General features: G+C 41.8%; 1 protein-coding gene across 2 annotated transcripts in view; it reads right to left on the bottom strand.

The window, feature by feature from the left end:
- UNC13B (unc-13 homolog B) overlaps positions 1-19,688 on the bottom strand; it is a 210,768-nt gene that overhangs the window by 179,695 nt on the left and 11,385 nt on the right. For both annotated transcript variants that reach the window (XM_050987179.1, XM_018922952.3), the window contains exons 2-3: positions 4,605-4,634; positions 1,392-1,491 (exon numbers count right to left, since the gene is read on the bottom strand). In XM_050987179.1, coding sequence (XP_050843136.1) covers positions 1,392-1,491; positions 4,605-4,634 — 130 coding nt within the window. The remainder of the gene's footprint in view (positions 1-1,391; positions 1,492-4,604; positions 4,635-19,688) is intronic.

Below are 19,688 nucleotides of genomic sequence, written 5' to 3' on the forward strand. Positions count from 1 at the left end.
AGGAGGAGAAGCAACCACAGAAGCCTTCATCCAATGCATTCAAATACTTTCTTAAATCATCACTGAGAAGTCTCCTTCGTATCTGGCTGGGTTTAAAGCTAGCTCCTGCCCGCAGGATGAGCACAAATCACAGGCAGAAATAGCTAGTAGTTTGAGTATGGGCATGTGACTTGAATGGTAGGTTCAACTCCTTGTCCCAGCCTTACCCAGTCCTGAAATGTTTTACATCACTGACAGCCACAGCCTCTGTCTGACCAGGAGCTGCAGAGCTGAGCAGATGCAAGTGTTCAGGAGCGTGTGCGTTTCACCAGATGCCAAAGGACAGGCTCCAAAATCTCCATGCAGGAGCACACACCTCTTGTGCTGCCCCAAAAGTGGAGTACTACCAAACCAGGGAGATGGGAGAGCAGCTATGATGAAAATACTGTACTGACCCAGGTGACCTCCTTAACCTGAGGCATCAACCTCCCACTTTCAGCTGTGGAGAAACAAACTGCTGTGGGATTAGGAAACATATTCACAAAATTCCATGGAGGGTCTCTTACTGCAGATACTGTGTAAACACCTGAAACCCACTGAGAAACAGCAGCACTAGCTTTGACCCCACAAGATGAATACAACATCATTCCCTGCCCCCCGCCCCCACCCCCATTAGTAAATTTAGTTCAATTTGCCTTACAGAAGCAGGTGCAGTATAATCAATAAATCATTCATCCACCCAAAAAAACCTCCACCATTCTAAAAGACACTGGGAAATCCTTGGCTGTATGTCAGGTCTGTGAGAACCAAAGAAAATCAGAAGTGCCAACTGCACCAGAAGCCCCAGGAAAGCTGGAATGAACTGGTTCTGCTGCTCACAGAGCAGCTCCTAACTGAGGTAACCAGGATCACCTTGCAGACGCCCTGAGTGCACTAACAACAGCCTTTAATTGCCCTGACCAGCCTCTCCTGCCCTCTTCCCACACCCAGGAGCTCCATTTAAGCTCAGCTACGGGCCTTTAGTCCTTGGCTAAGCTATGTTGCAGGCGTCTCTGTGCATCTTGGCTTACAGGCACAGCTGTGCACATACGGGCCAAGGACATCAATCCAGACCCAATCCACACAGTAACTTCCCAGTTCAACCTCAAACTCAGCCTCTCACTACAGACATGACTGGCAATTGCCAGTCCATGGCAACAGCCAAGACAATCTCCCAACACACATCCTCCACCGCAGGCCAATGCATACAATAGGAAAGAAAATTATTTAGGTTTTCACCAGGACTGTGCATTTTACCTGCCCAAACATTCTGGTTCCTACACACACTAGCAGCTCTGTATGAACACCAGGGCTGCAGAAGGACTCAACCACGAGCACCTCCATAGCATCATGCTGTGCACCACCATACTTACAACATAAAATCCTGTTCCCAGCAGGGCTGGTCACCTCGCACGGCCACTGTTGTGCTCTTCACATTTTGCACTTTTAACGTCACATATGTATTGAATTTATCTGGGGAATGAGAAGTCAAATGTTCAAGATGTTTTGCACATGCATCAAATTTTCAATCACAGCTATTTTAGAAATCCAAGTGCAAATGAACCAAAAAACCCAAGTGTTCACTTGCAATAAGACAGGGACAAAGCATGTAAAATCCTAAAATTCACAGACACTTAGTATGATGCTGCTCCTGAAATGCAGACAAGAGGAAGATGAGACAGTCCAAAGGCACAGGACCCATCACAAATACCAAACTGCGAAAAACAAACTTGCAAAACATACAACCCAGGAGACTGGGCTGGTCATATCATCTCTTCCCTCCTGATCCAACTGCTCTCCTAGTCCCAATTCAGTTTTCCACTCATGAGTCTACAAAGAACTTCACAGACTAGTCAGGGGCAGAAGAAAAATACAGATTTTATTTGTAAGTGTGCTGAAACACACCTGACCTAGGAAAACCACATCACATTCATATCTAGACAAGACAGCTTCTGTTTAGATGTTTTGCTTTTAAATCTAAAGAAAAATCCTGGAAGGACTTTTTCTCTTAATTTCTGCCATCTCTTTGTTAATAAAACCAAACGCAGCAAAGCACAGACACATTCAAAGTTTGAATATCAGCACGCAAGAAGGAACAAATTCCCTTTTAAGGGGAGTTATCACCTTAGGCCTATCTATCAGTTTCAAACAGCCTGCATCAAGACATGCTAAATACCCAGAAAGCAGTGTACATATTTTAATACTTCATTGTTCTGCCACCTCTATTCACTGTGTTCAATCTGAAGTCAATTTTGTCAATACTGTCAAAATTTCACATAGAAAACAAAGATGTTACAGCCAGGGCTTTACAAAGGGGAAATGATAGCTGACAAATCTGATGACCTTCTAGGGCTATGGCACTGTTCAATGGGGCAGAGTAACTGACATTGCCTGCCTGGACTTGTGCAAAGCACAACATCCTTGTCTTTAAATCAGAGTGCCATGGATTTGATGGATGGAGCACTCTGTGGATAAAGAACTGGCTGGGTGGCCACACCCAAAGACTTGTGTTCAGCAATTCATTGTCCACCTGGTTACCAGTGAAAAGTGGTGTCCCTCAGGGGTCAGAACTGGGGCTGATAGTGTTCATCATCTTTGTCAGTGACAGAACAGCGGGATCAGGGACAGCCTCAGCAAGTTCACTGATGATACCAAGCTGCGTGGTGCAGTCATGCTCTGGAGGGAAGGGATGGCATTCAGAGGGACCTGGACAAGCAGGGTGGGACTGTGCGAACCTCATGAAATTGGCTGATGAGTAACTCAGCACAAACAGTGTGTGCTTGCATCCCAGAAAGCCAAATGTATCCTTGGATGCAACTAAAGGAGTGAGAGCAGCAGGATGAGGAAAACAATTCATCCCCTCTACTCTTATGACATCCCCTCTGGATTACTGCATACAGTTCCGGCATCCCCATCATAAGAAGGACATGCAAGTGTTGGAGCAAGTGCAGAGGAAACAAAGTTGGTAAGAAGAGTGGAGCACCTCCCCTATGAAGACAGGCTCCAGAAGTGAGGGCTGTTCAGACTGGCACAGAGAAGACTGTGTAGAGATCTCACAGCAATCTTCCAATACCTGTAGGGGCCTACAGGGAATCCAGAAAGTGACTCTTCATCAGGGACCATAGTGCTAGGACAGGGAATAACAGGTACAAATTGAAAGAGGGGAAATTTAGTCAGATTTTAGCAAGAAATTCTTTACTGTGAAGGTTTTGAGACACTGGCTCAGGTTGCCCAAGGAAGCTGTGGATGCCCAATTCTGGTAGTGTTTGAGGCCAGGCAGGATAAGACACTGGTCTAGAGGAAGGTGTCCCTGCCTGTGACAAAGAACTAGGTGATTCTTTAGGTCCCTTCCAAATCCTTAACATTCTATGACTCTATGGTTGTGTAATTTTAATGCATCATTGCTGTGGGTTACTATAGCACACCTCAGCATTTAGCTTCCAATATCCTAACATGAAGGGAAGAAACAGAAATTATATGATCCAGAAGCTCAGGAAGGAGTCAGAATCACTGAATTGTGATTTCTACATATCCAGTTATTCATTTCTACATTACTCCTCCCTATCTATTTTACTCCTGCATCCTCCCGGGACACTGAGCTTGTCAGTGAAACCACACACCTTGGCTCAGTTAAACCTAGTCTAGAGGGCAAATCTTTTGCATTTGTGAGCAGATCTCTTGATTGGGGAAAAGATAAAGTATATACTGTCTCCCTTCCAGTCTGGGTACTCAGTTTTCCTTCCCTGGAAATTAAAGGTTGGTACACAGACAGATCTTGATCTGCCGTGGAATATGGATGAGTCCTGTAAAGTTTTCTGCCATAATCTGAGTATGTCTATATCCAAAGAATTAAGCTGAACAAATATGTTATGAACACAGGTGGGCAACTGTTTCAGATCTAAACATCTGAATAGGTGTTATGCCAGAAATTTTTATTCATAGGAATTTTATAAAAGTGCTTATTCTTTTGTAAACTGTGTATCAAATTTCAATTGATAAATCTATTTACTTGCTAAGGGATTCCTTGCTAGCTTCTAAGCCACAGTGAAAAGAAGTTGCCCAGCTTGTAAATTCTGGGTGTGACTAGCTGTTGCGGACACAAAACCTAGCGGATGGGATTTTAATTCCAAGCACAGCCATTACTGACTACCACATTCAGATTCATTTCTGCAGTTCCATCCAGCAAACCCAGTCAGGATTGAGAAGGTACTAAACCCACAGATGCACACACCAGTTCTGCTTAGTGGACATTTTCAGACCCTGCTCTGAACAGGGAAAGAGGCAGGATGAGACTAAAGGGCCAAGTGGGTGGGGAAGGGTGCCAGTTAAGGAGCACATTTCCTCATTCATCATCTGTTCAGGCCAGGTTGAGCAGATAGAGGTTTCTTACCACTGTGACAACAGGTCACAGCTTCAAGTTTTCTACTGACTCAAACTGCCTGGATTCTCAAGGCAGATTAGGTCACGCCCAAGGAGAATATGAACGAGATGAGATGAGGTGGAGAAAAACTGGAGAGAGCAGCATGAACAGCAGGGAGAGAGCCAGGGTCCCCATTGCTGTAAAGAAGCAGAAGAGCATGACTTACCTGGTGGTCCATGGAGTTTAGCTTTTTTGACTGTAAAGAGAAAAAAGGAAAAGAACAAAATAAGAGATTGTCAGTGATTCTGTCCTGCTACGGTTGCCTCTGAGTTAAAGCATCACAGAGCATCATAACTAGACAACACCCCCTGCACAGTCCTGGTAGCTGGAAATTCACACTCAGTTAAATAGATCTGGAGATAAAAACTCTGTTGTACCCCACGGCAGCTCTCTAAAGTGATGCATTTAAAGAAAGAATTGCAGGCTTAATGTTTGGAAAGCAATATGATATGTCTAATGCAAAGCAATCTCAACATAACCCCTCTGCAACCAGAAGTTACTGCTGCTTAGCAAGATGTCATTTCATACCACCTCACTTACAAAGTTACTTAAAAACACTCTAGAAGAAATAAACAATTCTTTATAAACAAAGAAATTCTCCAAACGCTGTATAGCAGAGCACAAATTGAAAATAATCAAGCCTGAATAGCAGCTCTGTAAGTAGCTCTATACTGTGACATTGTCAATTAAATTAAATAAGCCAAACAAACAGCAGTGTAAACTCAAATGTCATTTTTACAAGCTCTACCCTGTTAATTTAATTCCAGGACAGTATTTATATATAAAAATAGAATTGTTAAAACATAAAACAGTATTGGCTCTTATCTCACCAGATGGAGAAGGTCCATGTCTACCTAGGGGAGATTTTGTTTACATTTACCTTTTGCAAGCTCATATCCTCTCTAGAACTGCTAAGTGTAAGCGCTAAGAGAAGACATTTCTAGGCTCCAGCTAGCTGTCCCAGTGGAAAACTAACCCTAAGAAGAAAACATACTTAAAAAGCTAGGAAGCAAGATATACCACAGAACAAAAATATTTAAAAGCTGATGCCGTAAAATGTCCTCCAGACAACAGAGCTGCCAATACTTATTAGAGGCTCAACAATGTCCAATATTCAATATAAAAGTTCTAGAAAGAAACATTTTTTTTAATGCCTTGACACCATTACACTCAGAGCTGCAGCAGTGCAACAACAGTCTATTTAGATTGGTACTTGAGAAATTCTCCTTTGCAAGCATTTACAGTCCAGGCAGTTGTATGCCCACATGAAGGAAAATGCTGCACCTGGTACATTAGGAATTGTTCCTGTTAAAAGGGCTGGAGCTTTCACCTAGACTGACAAGGCCCACAAGCCTTTAGGTCGAAAAAAATTGGTTCATTTTCTCCCAAATTCAGGGCCTGGAGCACTCCTGATGCTGAACGTAATGGTTCAAGCAAAACATACAGTAGTGTGGGTCAGTGTTCTTGACTGAAGATACAAATGCCTTTAAATATCCAAATCAGTCTGTTTAAACACTGGAAAATATGTGGGACAATCTACTCACTTTCTAGGTTCCTTTGCATACTACAAAAAAGCAGACATTTCATGAAATACTGCCCTGGAGTGGGCAGGCACCAGCTAATCTCGGAACCTCCCTGCTCCCCTCCTCTGGAAAAGGCAGGAGACAAAGAAACAAGAGCATGTGCCTGGGGAAAAAAAAGGCAAAAGCAGGCAGTGGACATATAGGAAGCTTCCACTGGCCTCTCCCTGTTTTTGACAAGCTCCACTACTATTAGCAGGGAAGCAGAGGCAACCCCAGTGTAGAAATTTGGTATTATCTGCTAAAAAAGTAGCTGGAGAGGGCCACTGGCTCCTAAACAGACAGAAGAGACACAGCCTCTGCAGCAGCAATATGCAAACTAAGAGACAGATGCCCTTTGTACATTGTGGTCACAGGCCCTAAATATTCAGAGGTTCCTTTGATGAAAGGGAGCAAACCCTGCACTGCCTCAGCAGCTGAGAGGGGTGCCTGTTTAGAGCTTCAGCAAGAGCTGTCCCACAGATATCCCAGGAAAGTAGCCAGACTAAACAAAGATCACAAGATCCACATGTCAAAAACTGAATCCTTAGCAACTCCCAGGAATGAGCACCATCCCTCTAGACAAAGTGCATGTAATAAATTACACCTTAAGCTGTAGAAACAGAACTTATAACTAAGAGCTGAATCACAAACCTGGGAGTCTCATCAGTAATTCTTTGGCTCTATCTGCAAGCCTGCACAGCATGTCCATAAAGTTCCCACGAAAAATTACTTGGGTGTGCTTTTATGTTGTTAGCCCCACAGGAAAGCACCTCCTAGGGGTGCACAGAAAGCATTCCAAAAGTGCAGCTCCCAGAACATCGCCCAGGACTGGCTGTAAGACTGCAGGATTCCCCATATAAGAGCTTGAATTTCTGGGAAATTTGGAGCTGGAATGGGCTGTTAGTCACTGCTAAGGCCCAGCCTGTTTGCCAGCCCAGGATACTTGCAGGTCAGATGCACTGCACCGAACACCATGCCACAAAAAACCACAGCTTTCCAAAGGAACACTACTAAGAAAACTTTTGTACCCACATCTGCTTTTTCTCTCTGGTTAGAGCTCCTCTATGCCATGCTCTCACAAAGGACTGGAAGTTGAGTTCTGAAGCTCTACATTAGTTACTGATGCATTAGTTACTCAGCGTTACAACAAAGGCTGAAAAGTCATTGCTACATGATGCAGCATGAAAGTACTCTGAAATCAAGCCATGTGTAACAGTACATTTTTATAATATAAAATCTCATTTCTATAATATAAAACTTGCACCACAAAAATGAAATTATTCTGTAGAGCATCCAGCAACACCAAGTTTTACAGGTACAAATGCTCCTGCACTGCCATAAAGCAAAAACCTAAACATAAATTAAGTTAATGGTCTAGATCAGGTATTTCCCGACTCACTCCCAGTAATCCCACTCTCTGGGGAAAGAACATTTTTAAACCAGCTGGAGATGTCAAATTATGTTCAGTTTCAAATGGTTTCTCTTAGCAAACTGGGCAGCACATGAAGTGCATCCATTCAGACACAAACATCGAACTATGCTGATCCTACGCCACTGCACAGGATGAGCAGGACACCAGGGAGGGAATGAAAATGAGAGAAAATTAGAAAGGAAGGCAAGACCTAGTGCTTTGCACTCCCATGTGCAAGCACTTCATGAAAGAGATGCACAGAAATGCACCTGCTCTTCCTGCACACAAAGATTCATTTAATCTACAAAAAAGACTTGAGCATATCAGAGATACATCTATTCCATGGAGTTATTAGAAAGCAGACAAAACTTGATGTAAACATTAAATTGATCAGGAGATTTTTTTCCTCTCTCTAAGCATCTCTCATTTTGGTGCAACTGTAATAGACACAAAATAGAAATTAACTTGAAGTCTTGCCTGCAACTTACTAAAAAAAAACACCATTAAAAAAAAAAACAACAAAAAAACAGCAAACTAAACTAAACTAAACTAATCTTTTTTTTTTTTTTTAAGAAGCCAGAGCAAGATTCCAGATGCTCTACAGCCATCACTTACAAAGGACTGGAGGGTCAGACAAACTCCTAAAGACTAGGAAAGGAAAACACAAGCCAGAAATTTCAAAATAAACCATCCAGAATCACTGTGGGAGAACAAAAAAACAATAGCAGAGTGTACATCAGAGTATTCTTAAACTCAATTCAAAGGAGAAAGCCTTGTTATCCACATATTTTTCAAACAATCTGTCTGAATAGGGGTTTTTTTATGAGCAGGTGCTACATACACCAGTGAGAAAATTAAAATTAGGCATGACAAATTACTGCAAGGCTCAGAAAACACTCTCCTCAAACCTCCTAAGCAGGCACATGGTCCTATTCAGTTAAAGGGAACCCAAGTGTTCCGAACACCTGCACATCCCAGATCACCTTTAACACTTGCTTGCAAAGGAGAGGAACGCAACACAGGGAGTGCCTGAGCAGATGGCCAAAAGATTACATTCTAACTAAATCCAGCACATGACTTACCACCCGGTCACTCCCCACACTAGAACAAAACCTACATCCCTTCACAGGGCGCAATAAAGTGCCATGGAGGGGCTGTGGGAGAAATTAGAAGAATGGAAGGGCGCAATTTTAATTACCACTTTTAAAAAGGAATGCAATGCTGAAAGCAGAGCATTCAAAATGCATTTTCCTGATCTGCTACTTGATAAATAGCTTCCTCCTCTCTGTGAAACACAAATGCAGTGTTTCAGAGAGCACTCTAACTTCTACAGTAACTTTCCCCAGCTGAACAGCAGAATCAATACATATTTCCATTTCACTCTGCTTCTCTCACCTTTTCCAGGTGCTCAGACTTCAGTGTACAGTGACATGCAGCACGAAGTGCAAAGGTTGCTTAAACAACATAAATAAGACACCGCAGCAATACTACCCAAGACTAAGTCAACACACCAAATTCACACCCATGCGCCCTCCAGCAGGCATGCAGAACGGAGGGGAACCCTTTGGTGAGGGATGGAATGGTTAGGCAGTGCTGCAGCCCCTAACTTTCTACAACTAAGCCTTTGGAAACAATTTTGCTGCCTAAACCCTATAGCACCAACAGCTATACCCCACTGCAGAGCCAGAAAATCAATGCCTCCTACTCACTTCTTGGAAGTTACTGATAATATCCATGACAGGCTGGCAACTGACTCAATACTGGCACTTTTAACAAGGACTGCTCTGTCCCTGGAGATCCCACCCTGACACACAAGCCCCTTTCACAGAATGGGTCAGGTTGGAATGGAACATAGTGGGTCATCTGGCCCAACCTCCCGGCTCAGCCAGGGTCATCCCAGATCACACAGCACAGGATTGTGTCTAGAGGGTTCTTGAATACCTACAAGGAGGGACAGTCCACAAACTCTTTCCCTGCCCTGGAGATCAAAACACGCATAGCCTTTGCACACTCTCATCTTCTACCTGAGGGTGAGGAAACCTTTTCTTTCCCACCACTCGAACCCAAAAGGTGTTCCAGCCTTGAGGAAACAGAGGCCATGAAGTGACCTCACCTGTGATTTTAATTCAGTCACTGTTTTGTTTCACACTATCCCTATTAAAGCCCAGAAGCATCAATTATACCATTAACTGCAATTGCAAGTGCCAAAGCAGAACAGCAGTACTGACTGTGCCATGAAACTCCTCTCCTCCCTTCCTAATTCCTAAGAAAGGAAAAGCAGGACAAAACAACAGTTTGGTGGTTTTCCAAGTCTGCTACACAGATTCAATGTGACAAAGCCACCTTGATATTCCCAGCCTGAGATAAGTGTAAAAAGAAAAGCTCCACTGCATTCTCATACATTTAGAGTTAAATTACGTTCAGAAGGAAGAGATTTCCCTGAACAAGCTCAAAGGAAGGATAATTGCACAGGAGGCCCCAGGGAGCCACCAGCACTCAGCAACACCTCAACAGCTTCTGCTGTAACTGCAGAGCCCAGAGCAGTCTCCAACTTCTCCCAGCAGAGCCCTGCAGAGCTGGGGTGGTTACTGTAGAAAGACTCCTGCAGCCTCAGGGGCCACTGGGAGACCTAAGTCACATGCATTACTTCATACTTTGTTTTTCTGCCAGGCAAAACAAACCACTGGTTTACATATAAACATTGTTCCACTGTTCAGGGAAGAGAGTACTTTATGCCCCAGTATTCTATTTGAGAATGATGTAATGGAAACACAGTGGATATGATACCTTCATGGACCAACAGTCCTAAAAGCTGAGACTGAATCCTCAGTACACTGGGGATATAACATTCTGTTATTGCTTAATAGGCAGGCTGGGCTGCTCTGAGAACTGCTCTGCTGCCAGAAGGAAGAGCCACTGTGAAATGCAACTCTGCTTGGTTACTAGCAGAGAGCAGGAAAATAGCACAGATTTTCAAAAGCGCCCAAAGAACTAAGGTTGCTTCTAAGGACAGAATTTTTCTGACTTATTACTTGAAACAGTCCTTCAAAAATCCATTACCTCTTTGATTGAGACAACTGTGGGGGAACCCAGATAGCCAAGTTTACCTCAGCTGAACCGAGGGATCAATCTGCTTTAATAAGTAGTCCAGAATAAATGGAATAGATGTGATATGAGTTCATTAATTTTTAATAGTTCATAGAAATAAATAAATAAAAAAAAAAAGCCCAACATACCACAAAGCACTTACATATTGCATTTTCCAATCATGTAGCAAAGAGCTTTCTTCAATTTGACCACTCTGAATGCCCACAGGACAGATTGACTTGCCCTTCCCAAGGCCTTGGGAACCACGTCAAACAAAGGGAAGGATATATTTCCTTCAGCAGCCAGCCATTATTCACATTACTCAAGGATTCTTCTCAGGAAGGGGGTGGGCAAAAGAGAGTTTTTAATCTGTAGTCTGCGATAGCAAATTGATCTACCCAAGAGATTTCTGTATTGCCAGATGTCTTGAAAATGAATTAGAATCCTTCCTAATTCACATGAATTAGCATCTTCCTGCTCAGATGATCTACAAATTCATTACCCTGTACAGAGGCACACAAAGCTACTAAGTTTATTTGATTTATGATACAATTTCCAACAAACAGCTGTCTACCAGCCATTCCACCCTTCCTGCCCACTGGACAGTGACTGACAGCAGCTGGGACATGTGACTGCTTGCAGGGATTTCCAAATCTCTGTGCTAAGGGGACACATACTCACCATTCCCATTCAAGGTTCAGCACCATTTCATAGAGGATTTCCAAGAAAGCACTACATCCCACACAGCCAAACCTCAGTAGATGCTTCCCTTCTCCTCTGTAAACTCTCTGGTCAGTTAAGATCCAGGCCCTGTGGGCACACAAGAGTAACAACCTGCAGGAGGAGAGCAGCCCACTTGCTCCTCTCTGTAATCCAGACACTCCACAACTTGGGGCTCATAGCTAAGTCCCAAGGGGGACTTGCTGCATGTTTCTGGTTACTAAACTTGAATCAAACATTTGTTTCTTGCTAGAATTTTCACTTGTATAGGATGAACTTTCATGAGCAAAGTATTAAAACCTAAGTAGAAAATACTTAGTATTTTAATGTAAAAGCTATATATTACAGTGTTGTCTAAATCTCTATTACTGCCATAGCCTATGAACATCAGAGCAACACTGCACAGTGACTGAATATCTGGACTATTCCCCAGAATTTCACACACATGAACTGGGGACAGCTTGCAGGACAATTCGATGGCAAATCTACACAAACCTGAGCAAGCCCACAGTTAACACACTGTGCTGATCCAGTTATAAAATGAAAGATACATACTATTTGGCTCAACCATCCAGCCTGATCCCCTCAGTGAAGTAGGTAATTTCATACCTCCTGCAAATATTGTCCCTTTTCAACTCAACCTTTGCATGAAACTTTGTAAATGTGTACAATATAGCTTAGCTTTCATCATAACTTCATAGCATTCAATTTCTTCCATCCCTACCGAAATTACTATATAATGTGAACCGAACAAGTTTTAGAGCTGTGTAGGAAACCCTTTCTGTCATTTGCACATATTCCCACATTCTCACAGTATACCTGGAGGAGCAGATAAACTGCAAATCTTTTGGCAAGAGCTGTTCAGCTGTGGGGTTATTTAATAATAAAAGTCAATCTTCATCAGCAAAAAAAGCCTTCTTTTAAAAGGTTCTACTTCTCTAAAAGGTATTTCATGCAACAGAAGGGGTGACAATTTCCTTTCTGTTCTGGTTTAATGTACTAGGCAGTTAATGCAAATAGACTTCTAAACAGTTTCAATGACAAAACAGATTCAGACAGTTAAGAGACACATCTGGGTCTTGTTTACAGGTTAATCTGTTACCAGATCTGATTTGACATACTGACTTAACATCACACAGGTTTTCAACTTCCTGAACTGAAGGGTTTTGTATGCATTCTTGTTTGTTGTATACCTCAAGAACTCACCTGCCTGAAATACTCCTTGAACTGTTTCACCAATACAAATATGCAGGTGAAGAACACACTACTGAAATTAAAAAAAAAAAAAAAAGCTGCAGAAAATATGGAGATTGCAGTTTTGAACAGTTTAGGCCAGAAAAATGAAACATATCTCAAACACAAACAATTTTACTAGGGAACTACAGAACAGGAAAAGTGGAACTCAAACTATGCCAACTTGTAGAAGGCAACTGTGACAGAGGACTAAATGCAAAAGGAAAACTAAAGGGGTCTGCAACTGATTCCTTCCTTGACACACACATCAGACTGCTCTCCCACATTCTTACACCAGCATTTCTCAGGAAAGCAGTATCAGGATGCAAGGTCAGGCTGTTGTTTGTTGGTTTGAAAACAGTACTTGAAATAGAGCAAGTAGGACAGGGTTCACAGAGAGGAAGGGAGGGAGGAGATACACAAAATAACAGGTCCCAAAGCCCAGAAGTAACCTCATCTCTGAACTTTTAAGTAAATATGTTGATTTTACTAAAAAGCTAGCACAGAACAGGATCTACACTGCCAAAATATATACAATACATCAAGACCATTCAGCACTGCAGAAGAAATCCAGCATTTTAAAACATGCAGATCATTTTATCCAAAAAAGCCTCAAGAGATTATAACAATAAAATGCTTAAAACATTGATAAGCTATTTGGTAAACCACAGCTCAAATCTTTATTACATTAAACATTAGCACTTAGTAGAACTTCTGCTTTGCAGTAGAAGCTGCAAGAAGTTTACTTACAGCTGATCCCAGAAAAAGCTTCCTGAAAGGCAGTAGGAAGCATTCAATTGACTTCAGATAAAGAGCAGATGAAATAAGCAGGACATTACTGTTTTTTCTGTCCAGGAGGGAAAAAAAAAAAAAAAAAAAAAAAAGTGCATTCATGAACCATATAGCCAAGAAAGCTAGAATCAGATGCTGGAAGCAGTAAAAGAAACCAGGAACATGCAGGTCTTGAACTTTATAACCTCCTGAAACAGATCTGCACTGCCAGTGAATCCAGAGTGTCAACAGCCCAATAAATATTTTCCAGTTTTTATATTAAATACACTTGGAACCAGAAAAAGTGCAGAAGCTTCTACGTCCAGGCAGCTTGTGTGGTGAAACCCTGAACAGGAGAGAGAGAAGGTGACAGCTGAGGAGTGGAATTCCCAACACCAGAATACTCTTCCAGAAATTCCCATTACTGCAGATGCTCTTCCAGGTTCTGAGTGTATCTAACCTCCCTTCTCCTACTTGCATGGTCCCCCAGTTCAGCTTACAGGCACACAGTCTCAGGACATTTCTCTTGCCAGCACAAAACAGACAAATCCCCTGAGTTCAAGTCATCTTTCAAGTAATTACAACAATGATCAAGAATCTTAAGCCATTTTCACAGTCTGCTTTGGGACCTGCTGAAATGACAGCCCCCCAGTGCCCAGACAAAAATCCTTCCTCTACACAATGCATCTCATTATTGTCCTTAAAGGCTGTGCACAAAATGATAGCTCCAGAGCCCCACAGCCAGTGCTGGAGTACAAGGAGTCTCCAGCCAGCACACTGCTCTGCAGAGTGTTGGCTTTTCAACTTATCTAACAACAATCACCTTTTCAACTTACCTAACAACAATCACGATCTCAGGGCAAACCAGTAAGTCAATTCCAGCAAGGCAAGAATCAGCATCTTCACATGCTTTTTCAGACTTGTGCTTTGCTCCTTCATAACCTTCCCAAAGACATGTTAAAATGTACCTGAAATTTCACTTTGCTCCTAGCTGTCACCTCAACAGCCTCTTGCCTAAGCCAAAGGCCTGAGCTCTGAGATACAGTAGCCCATTCATACCTTCACATGGTTTTCTTCACTGAGAAAAGCCTTTGAAGTGTCAGTCCTATTTCCCCACAAAGAACCAAAACAAGTAACACAAGAATATTCACAAGCAAGGTGCCAGACTCTTTTTGCTGTCCCACAGATGTTTGCCTTCTGGATACTGCATCTTCCCCTACCATCACCATGACAATGCCAGTCATATTTGTAATTGATTGCCCCCAAAATATCACTTGCTTCAATAAGTCTGACAGTCTCACTGCTCAAATTAGATGCTGGAACTCCCAAAAACCACCTTGACATTGATGACATCTTGCACTTGGGTCCCAAACCAGATGTCTTCTGCCCTGCAGACCAAGGGGCTCCTTCTACACCTTCAGCAGGAGTTTGCACAAAGAGAAACTATACCATGAGAGTGAGGGCTGCAAAACAACACCTGTATACATTAGCCTGTATCTCATCCATACGAACATCTAGACAATTCCCAGAGAAGAGCATGACAGGATGATACAGCAGTACCGACTCTACAAATTAATATGCCCCTAGGCTTAGGACCCAGGTGACATTTTCAAAAGTAGTTTCATTCAGTCTGTACTACCCCCAGACCTCCTCCATCACCAACATAATCAATGCTTAAGGGTGCCAGCTATTACAGATGAATTCCACTCTGGTATTTCTTCAAAAACAAGGGGGAACACATGCTTCAGACACCTTATTTCATAGCTTTGCTATACATATTTGTTGTCACTTGACAGCAGTATTAGATGTTTTAAGGCAGACAACACAAGCAAACCCACACTGCTCTGTGTCAAGAAGAAAGGGCCTATCAAAGATGCAAGATGCTTTGCTACCTGTTTGACATGGAAAACAGAGTCCGGCTTTTTTTTAAACTGAAGAGCTTCTTTTCCAGCCACAATACACAAAAGAAAATCCTTCAAATTTTGTGGGGCTCTAAGCAGAGAGCTAAGTACCTTATTACTAGCACCACCAGTTCTCAAGGGCAAACACATACACCTCAGCTGACTGAGTAATCCCTCCTGGTTTTGGCATGACCTAGCACAAGCAGGTGAGCATCACCTCCAACTGATTGGTCTGGATCAGTTATACTTTTCTTGAGAAGTGGGAAAACAAACACAGACTGAAGTTTTGTTATTATGTGCTTACAAGACTCTGCTTTTGTCCAAAGTTTGCTCTACAAGGGGCTGGGCAAGCAGAGCGTGGTGATGGAGAAATGGATTTGATCCTATTTGTGTAACAAAACACCTTGCAAATAAAAAGAAAACTGAGGACTTAGCCAACTTCCTTGATTCCAGAGCTGAATCCACCTGTATACATTTACCCGACAAACATTTAAATCAGTTGCTAAAAAGCACAGCTAGGAGAAATCCTTGCAACATCTATTTCTTCCTTTTTGAGTTGACCAACAGACACATTTCTGAAGATCCATAAAGTTTCTACTCAGCAGCTGCTTTGAACTGAGCAGTGAGGACAGGAAGAAAATCTCTTATTCAAATCACAGAGATTATAAAAGGTTAATCCTCCTGACGCTGGCAACACAGACAGCTCTGTCAGGCGACCTGGTTCCCCAACCAAGAGGTGAACTAAGCAGTAATCCAAGCTGCCATGCCTCTCTAATATTCTCCTGCAGCCTTAATATTATTAGTCAAAAAACAGCTTGGGTACAGTGTACTAGAGCGAGTTATTGCATGTGTGACTCTCACAGAAGATACATTCTATTAGACTGTGCTTTAGTACTTTGCCTTAAGGGGTTCTCTACAGGTTATTGATTTCTCCTGAACTTTTAGCTGTTTTATGATCAGAAAAGACAGCATCCTACTCCTGAATCTGTGCTTTATGGTGGAAAAAAAAAAAATAAACATCAACCAAATCTTACAGAATTTTTAAATGTATAAGATATGTACTACTGGACAGAGTGGTAAAGGGGGCTTCCAATTTTCAGTGGCATAATAGCCCTTCTTTCAAATTCTGCAAGGTTCTGAAATACATTATTTTAAGTTAGTGGCAGAAATATATTATTTTAAGTTAATGGAAATGCCTTAATTGATTAAGGGAACAAAACCCACACTACTTAATTTTACACAAAACAGACTGCAACTCACATATGCCTCCAGCTGCCAAAGACTAAGGAAATATGCATAATGAAAGCCATATCCTTGCAGCAGAAGGCAGGAAAAGAGATAGACTGATAATGTATCAAGTCTGCTAGGAGCCAGTCTGAGCTGGTAAACTGACTTTGATGACAAAGCAACAGCTCAACTAGTTTAAAATAAAAGCGTCGGGGGGGGGGGGGGGGGGGGCGGAACCCAAGGAGCAAAAATTATCTTAAAATTCCAAACATTACGAAAACCCCTTAATAGTACTTCAGAAACCAGATGAATGGAGAAATTGGTTTCTTCAGGTTTGAGGAGGTGGGTAGGTGTATTTATTTTAAAAAAAGATACACCTCTGTAGAATCAATTCTTCCAAGACACAGAGCACATGCAGTTTTGCTCGGATATACAGAGAGGTAAAGGCCACTTAAATTACTAGAATCTTGCCAGAGTTATTAGGTCAAATCACACAGCCTGGTCACAGCCAAGGTAACAGCTGCTAGAAGACACAAGTAGTGTGGTACCATAGAGGAAAGAGCAGAAATGACAGAACAAACCCACTTGTGTGCTTGTCCTTTGGCTTGTGCTTTTCACCTGTCAACAAAAGTCACCTGAACAGTCTCCCCAGTGACTCAGGTTTCTAGACTCCCTGTTCAGACTTAGTGTAAACAAGATGCACCCTGGAAAAAGAGTTGCTGACTAACCACACCAGGAGTGATTGCCACCTAATCACAGCCTTGGTCTACTTTCTGGTAGTTTCGATTTAAGTTACAGGATTGCAAGCACTCAGCCAACTGGAACACAGCTACTTGGGAAGCAGGAGAGCACAAGCTTGTCCTGAAAGGCACCGAGATTAAAAAATGGTACTAACAAATATCACTGTTCAATTTCAGTGGTATAGCATATTAAACAAAAGACAAACTCAAAACCAAAGCAACAGCACATTTGTGGTGGATTCAGTAAATTCTTATATATACTTTTTAAAACAAAAACATCCTGCCATGCTAGAGTAAATTATAAGCTGCCAGGAAAAACAGCACCTGTGTTTTCCACACCGAGTAATAAAGGAAGATTGGTCTAGTATGAGAAGCATTTTAAAGTAAAATATTAATAAAATCTTATTATTATGTTACCTAATATTTACCTGTTTGTTTGTTTACCTTCACAAACTAGAGAAAATATTAGCATCTAGGAGACAGAAATAAGTTTGACTGTAACAATTAAGAAAGAGTAGAAGAACTTGTTAGGGTATGAGTTATGGTGTAACTGAATGAGATTCCAGGCAGGAACAGGAAACCTAATTAAAAAAAACACTGTTAGCAAACTATACCTCTGTCAGTCTGATTTTAATCTTCACATTCACAAACTGCTCGGACAATACTAGTTCCTGGAGGATGCCCACAAATTGCAGAAATAGGACAGTCAGATAGATTGCCATCTAAAAGAGCTGCACCTCACAAACACGAGCAACCACCTGCCCATACTTTTCAAAATAGTGTTTCCAAACAGCATGTATGCAAAGAACTGAATCACAAGAAGGTCTTACTACTGACAAGGAGTGTCCTCAAGACTGTTCCCTTAAAAGCCATGCTGCTTGCTTGCATTTGGATCTCCATAAACAATAAGGTGAAAATACACCAGGTTAAATGAGAATCAACACCATTAACCAAAATGAACAGACTTAGGTAAGAATCGAGTAAAAGCAAGTTCCTTCACATGTAGGTTCTTTTCCTTATTATTAACATTTATAAATAAGGAAGACACTATGTCAAAATTTTACCTTAATATACAGTTTGTCTATTGCGATTAGTTGTCAGAACAGTAACTCACTGCACAAGTTAATGCAATGAGGATCACAAGACTGGAGGGGTCCAACTCTAATGCTGCTTCTCCCAACACCTGGATCACTTACACCATTTAAAATCATTCCTACTTTTCACCCAACACTTTAATTAATAGCATGTGTATGCCTTCTGTATCTTATGTCAACACTATTCCCCCTCTCCATGTTTTTCCTTACTCCATGTTTAATTTCCTGATGTTTTTAATGGACACAAGTCACAGATCCCATCAGCTTCCGTTTACAAGCATGGTGCAGAGACACAAGGACTCCCCAACATCTCTCCTTTCAGTAAGTTTCACATTTCTCAGCAATGCTTGTCATCTGCCTCTAAGTGTACAGTTTTTTTATAGAACATCAACTCATTTTCATTCTCACTCTCCTCAGGGGTCACTGAGTCCTTCCTGCATTGTATTTATTTGCTTCAAAATTTACTATGTAATTAGGACTTTTCTTAAGAACAGCTTTGACACACTCATTTGTATTCTTTCTTGCCATGACACAAGTGGAAGACATATATCTGTTTCTCCCACTAGTCTTAGCAACATTACTAGCTTCTGCTACTCTACTCTGGCCAGGAGCTTGAGCCAGCTCCTTATACTCTTTACAAGTCTTTTGCCAATTTCAATTTTCTTTAAAAAGAAGTCTGCTATAGGATTTGTAAGATATTACAGAAGTACAAATAGATGCATGCTTTCATGTAGAAACAAGAAGCTAGCCCAAACAATTTTGCTCTCACAAACCCATGTCACACTTCATATGATACCCTTCCATATTGTTTCCTCCTGTCTAAATTTTTTTTATTATTCTCTCCTAACAGCTTCTTTCAAACTTTCCATATTGTCATAGTCCTGCCTGCTTTTGAAGTCAAAATCCATATTTATCCACATTTATCACTCATCTCCTTTACTTCCCGCCTATCCACAGAAACCACATCTATTCCTCTCCAGTTAGACAATGTCACTGCTTGTTTGTAGCCACAGTTAAACTTCTGCTGGCAGAATTCAGATTTAAAATGTTGCATGTTTCAGCACTCTGAGAAAAAGACTACCAGACTCAAATGTAGGATATTAGAACTTTTTTCTCCTATGCTTCTGCATCATTTTCAGTTTCATAAGAAACAATTCCTATAGTCCAGGGACCATACCCAGCCCATCTTTACACTTCCCTGTCCCCAGGCACAGAAGTCTGATTCGTCCCCCTGTAGAGGCTGGCTGTTTCCCCTTTTCATGTGACCAAAGTGCCTTCTGTTACCTGTTTTATTACCACTTGCAAGATGCCACCTTGTCTGCTGAGGTGGAAGCCCCTACCTTAGCTTTTCTGATCCTCAACACACACCTTCCTCTACCAACTGTTTTTTTTGCCCACACCTCTCAGAGGTTCTCTGTTTGCTCAGCATATCCTGACGTAATGAACAGGTGAATCATCAGGTCTAGGGTAATTTCCTAGGTGGAGCCTTTTCTGTTATTTGAGA

Source organism: Serinus canaria, chromosome Z (assembly GCF_022539315.1).
Source record: "Serinus canaria isolate serCan28SL12 chromosome Z, serCan2020, whole genome shotgun sequence".
NCBI classification, from domain to species: Eukaryota; Metazoa; Chordata; class Aves; order Passeriformes; family Fringillidae; genus Serinus; species Serinus canaria.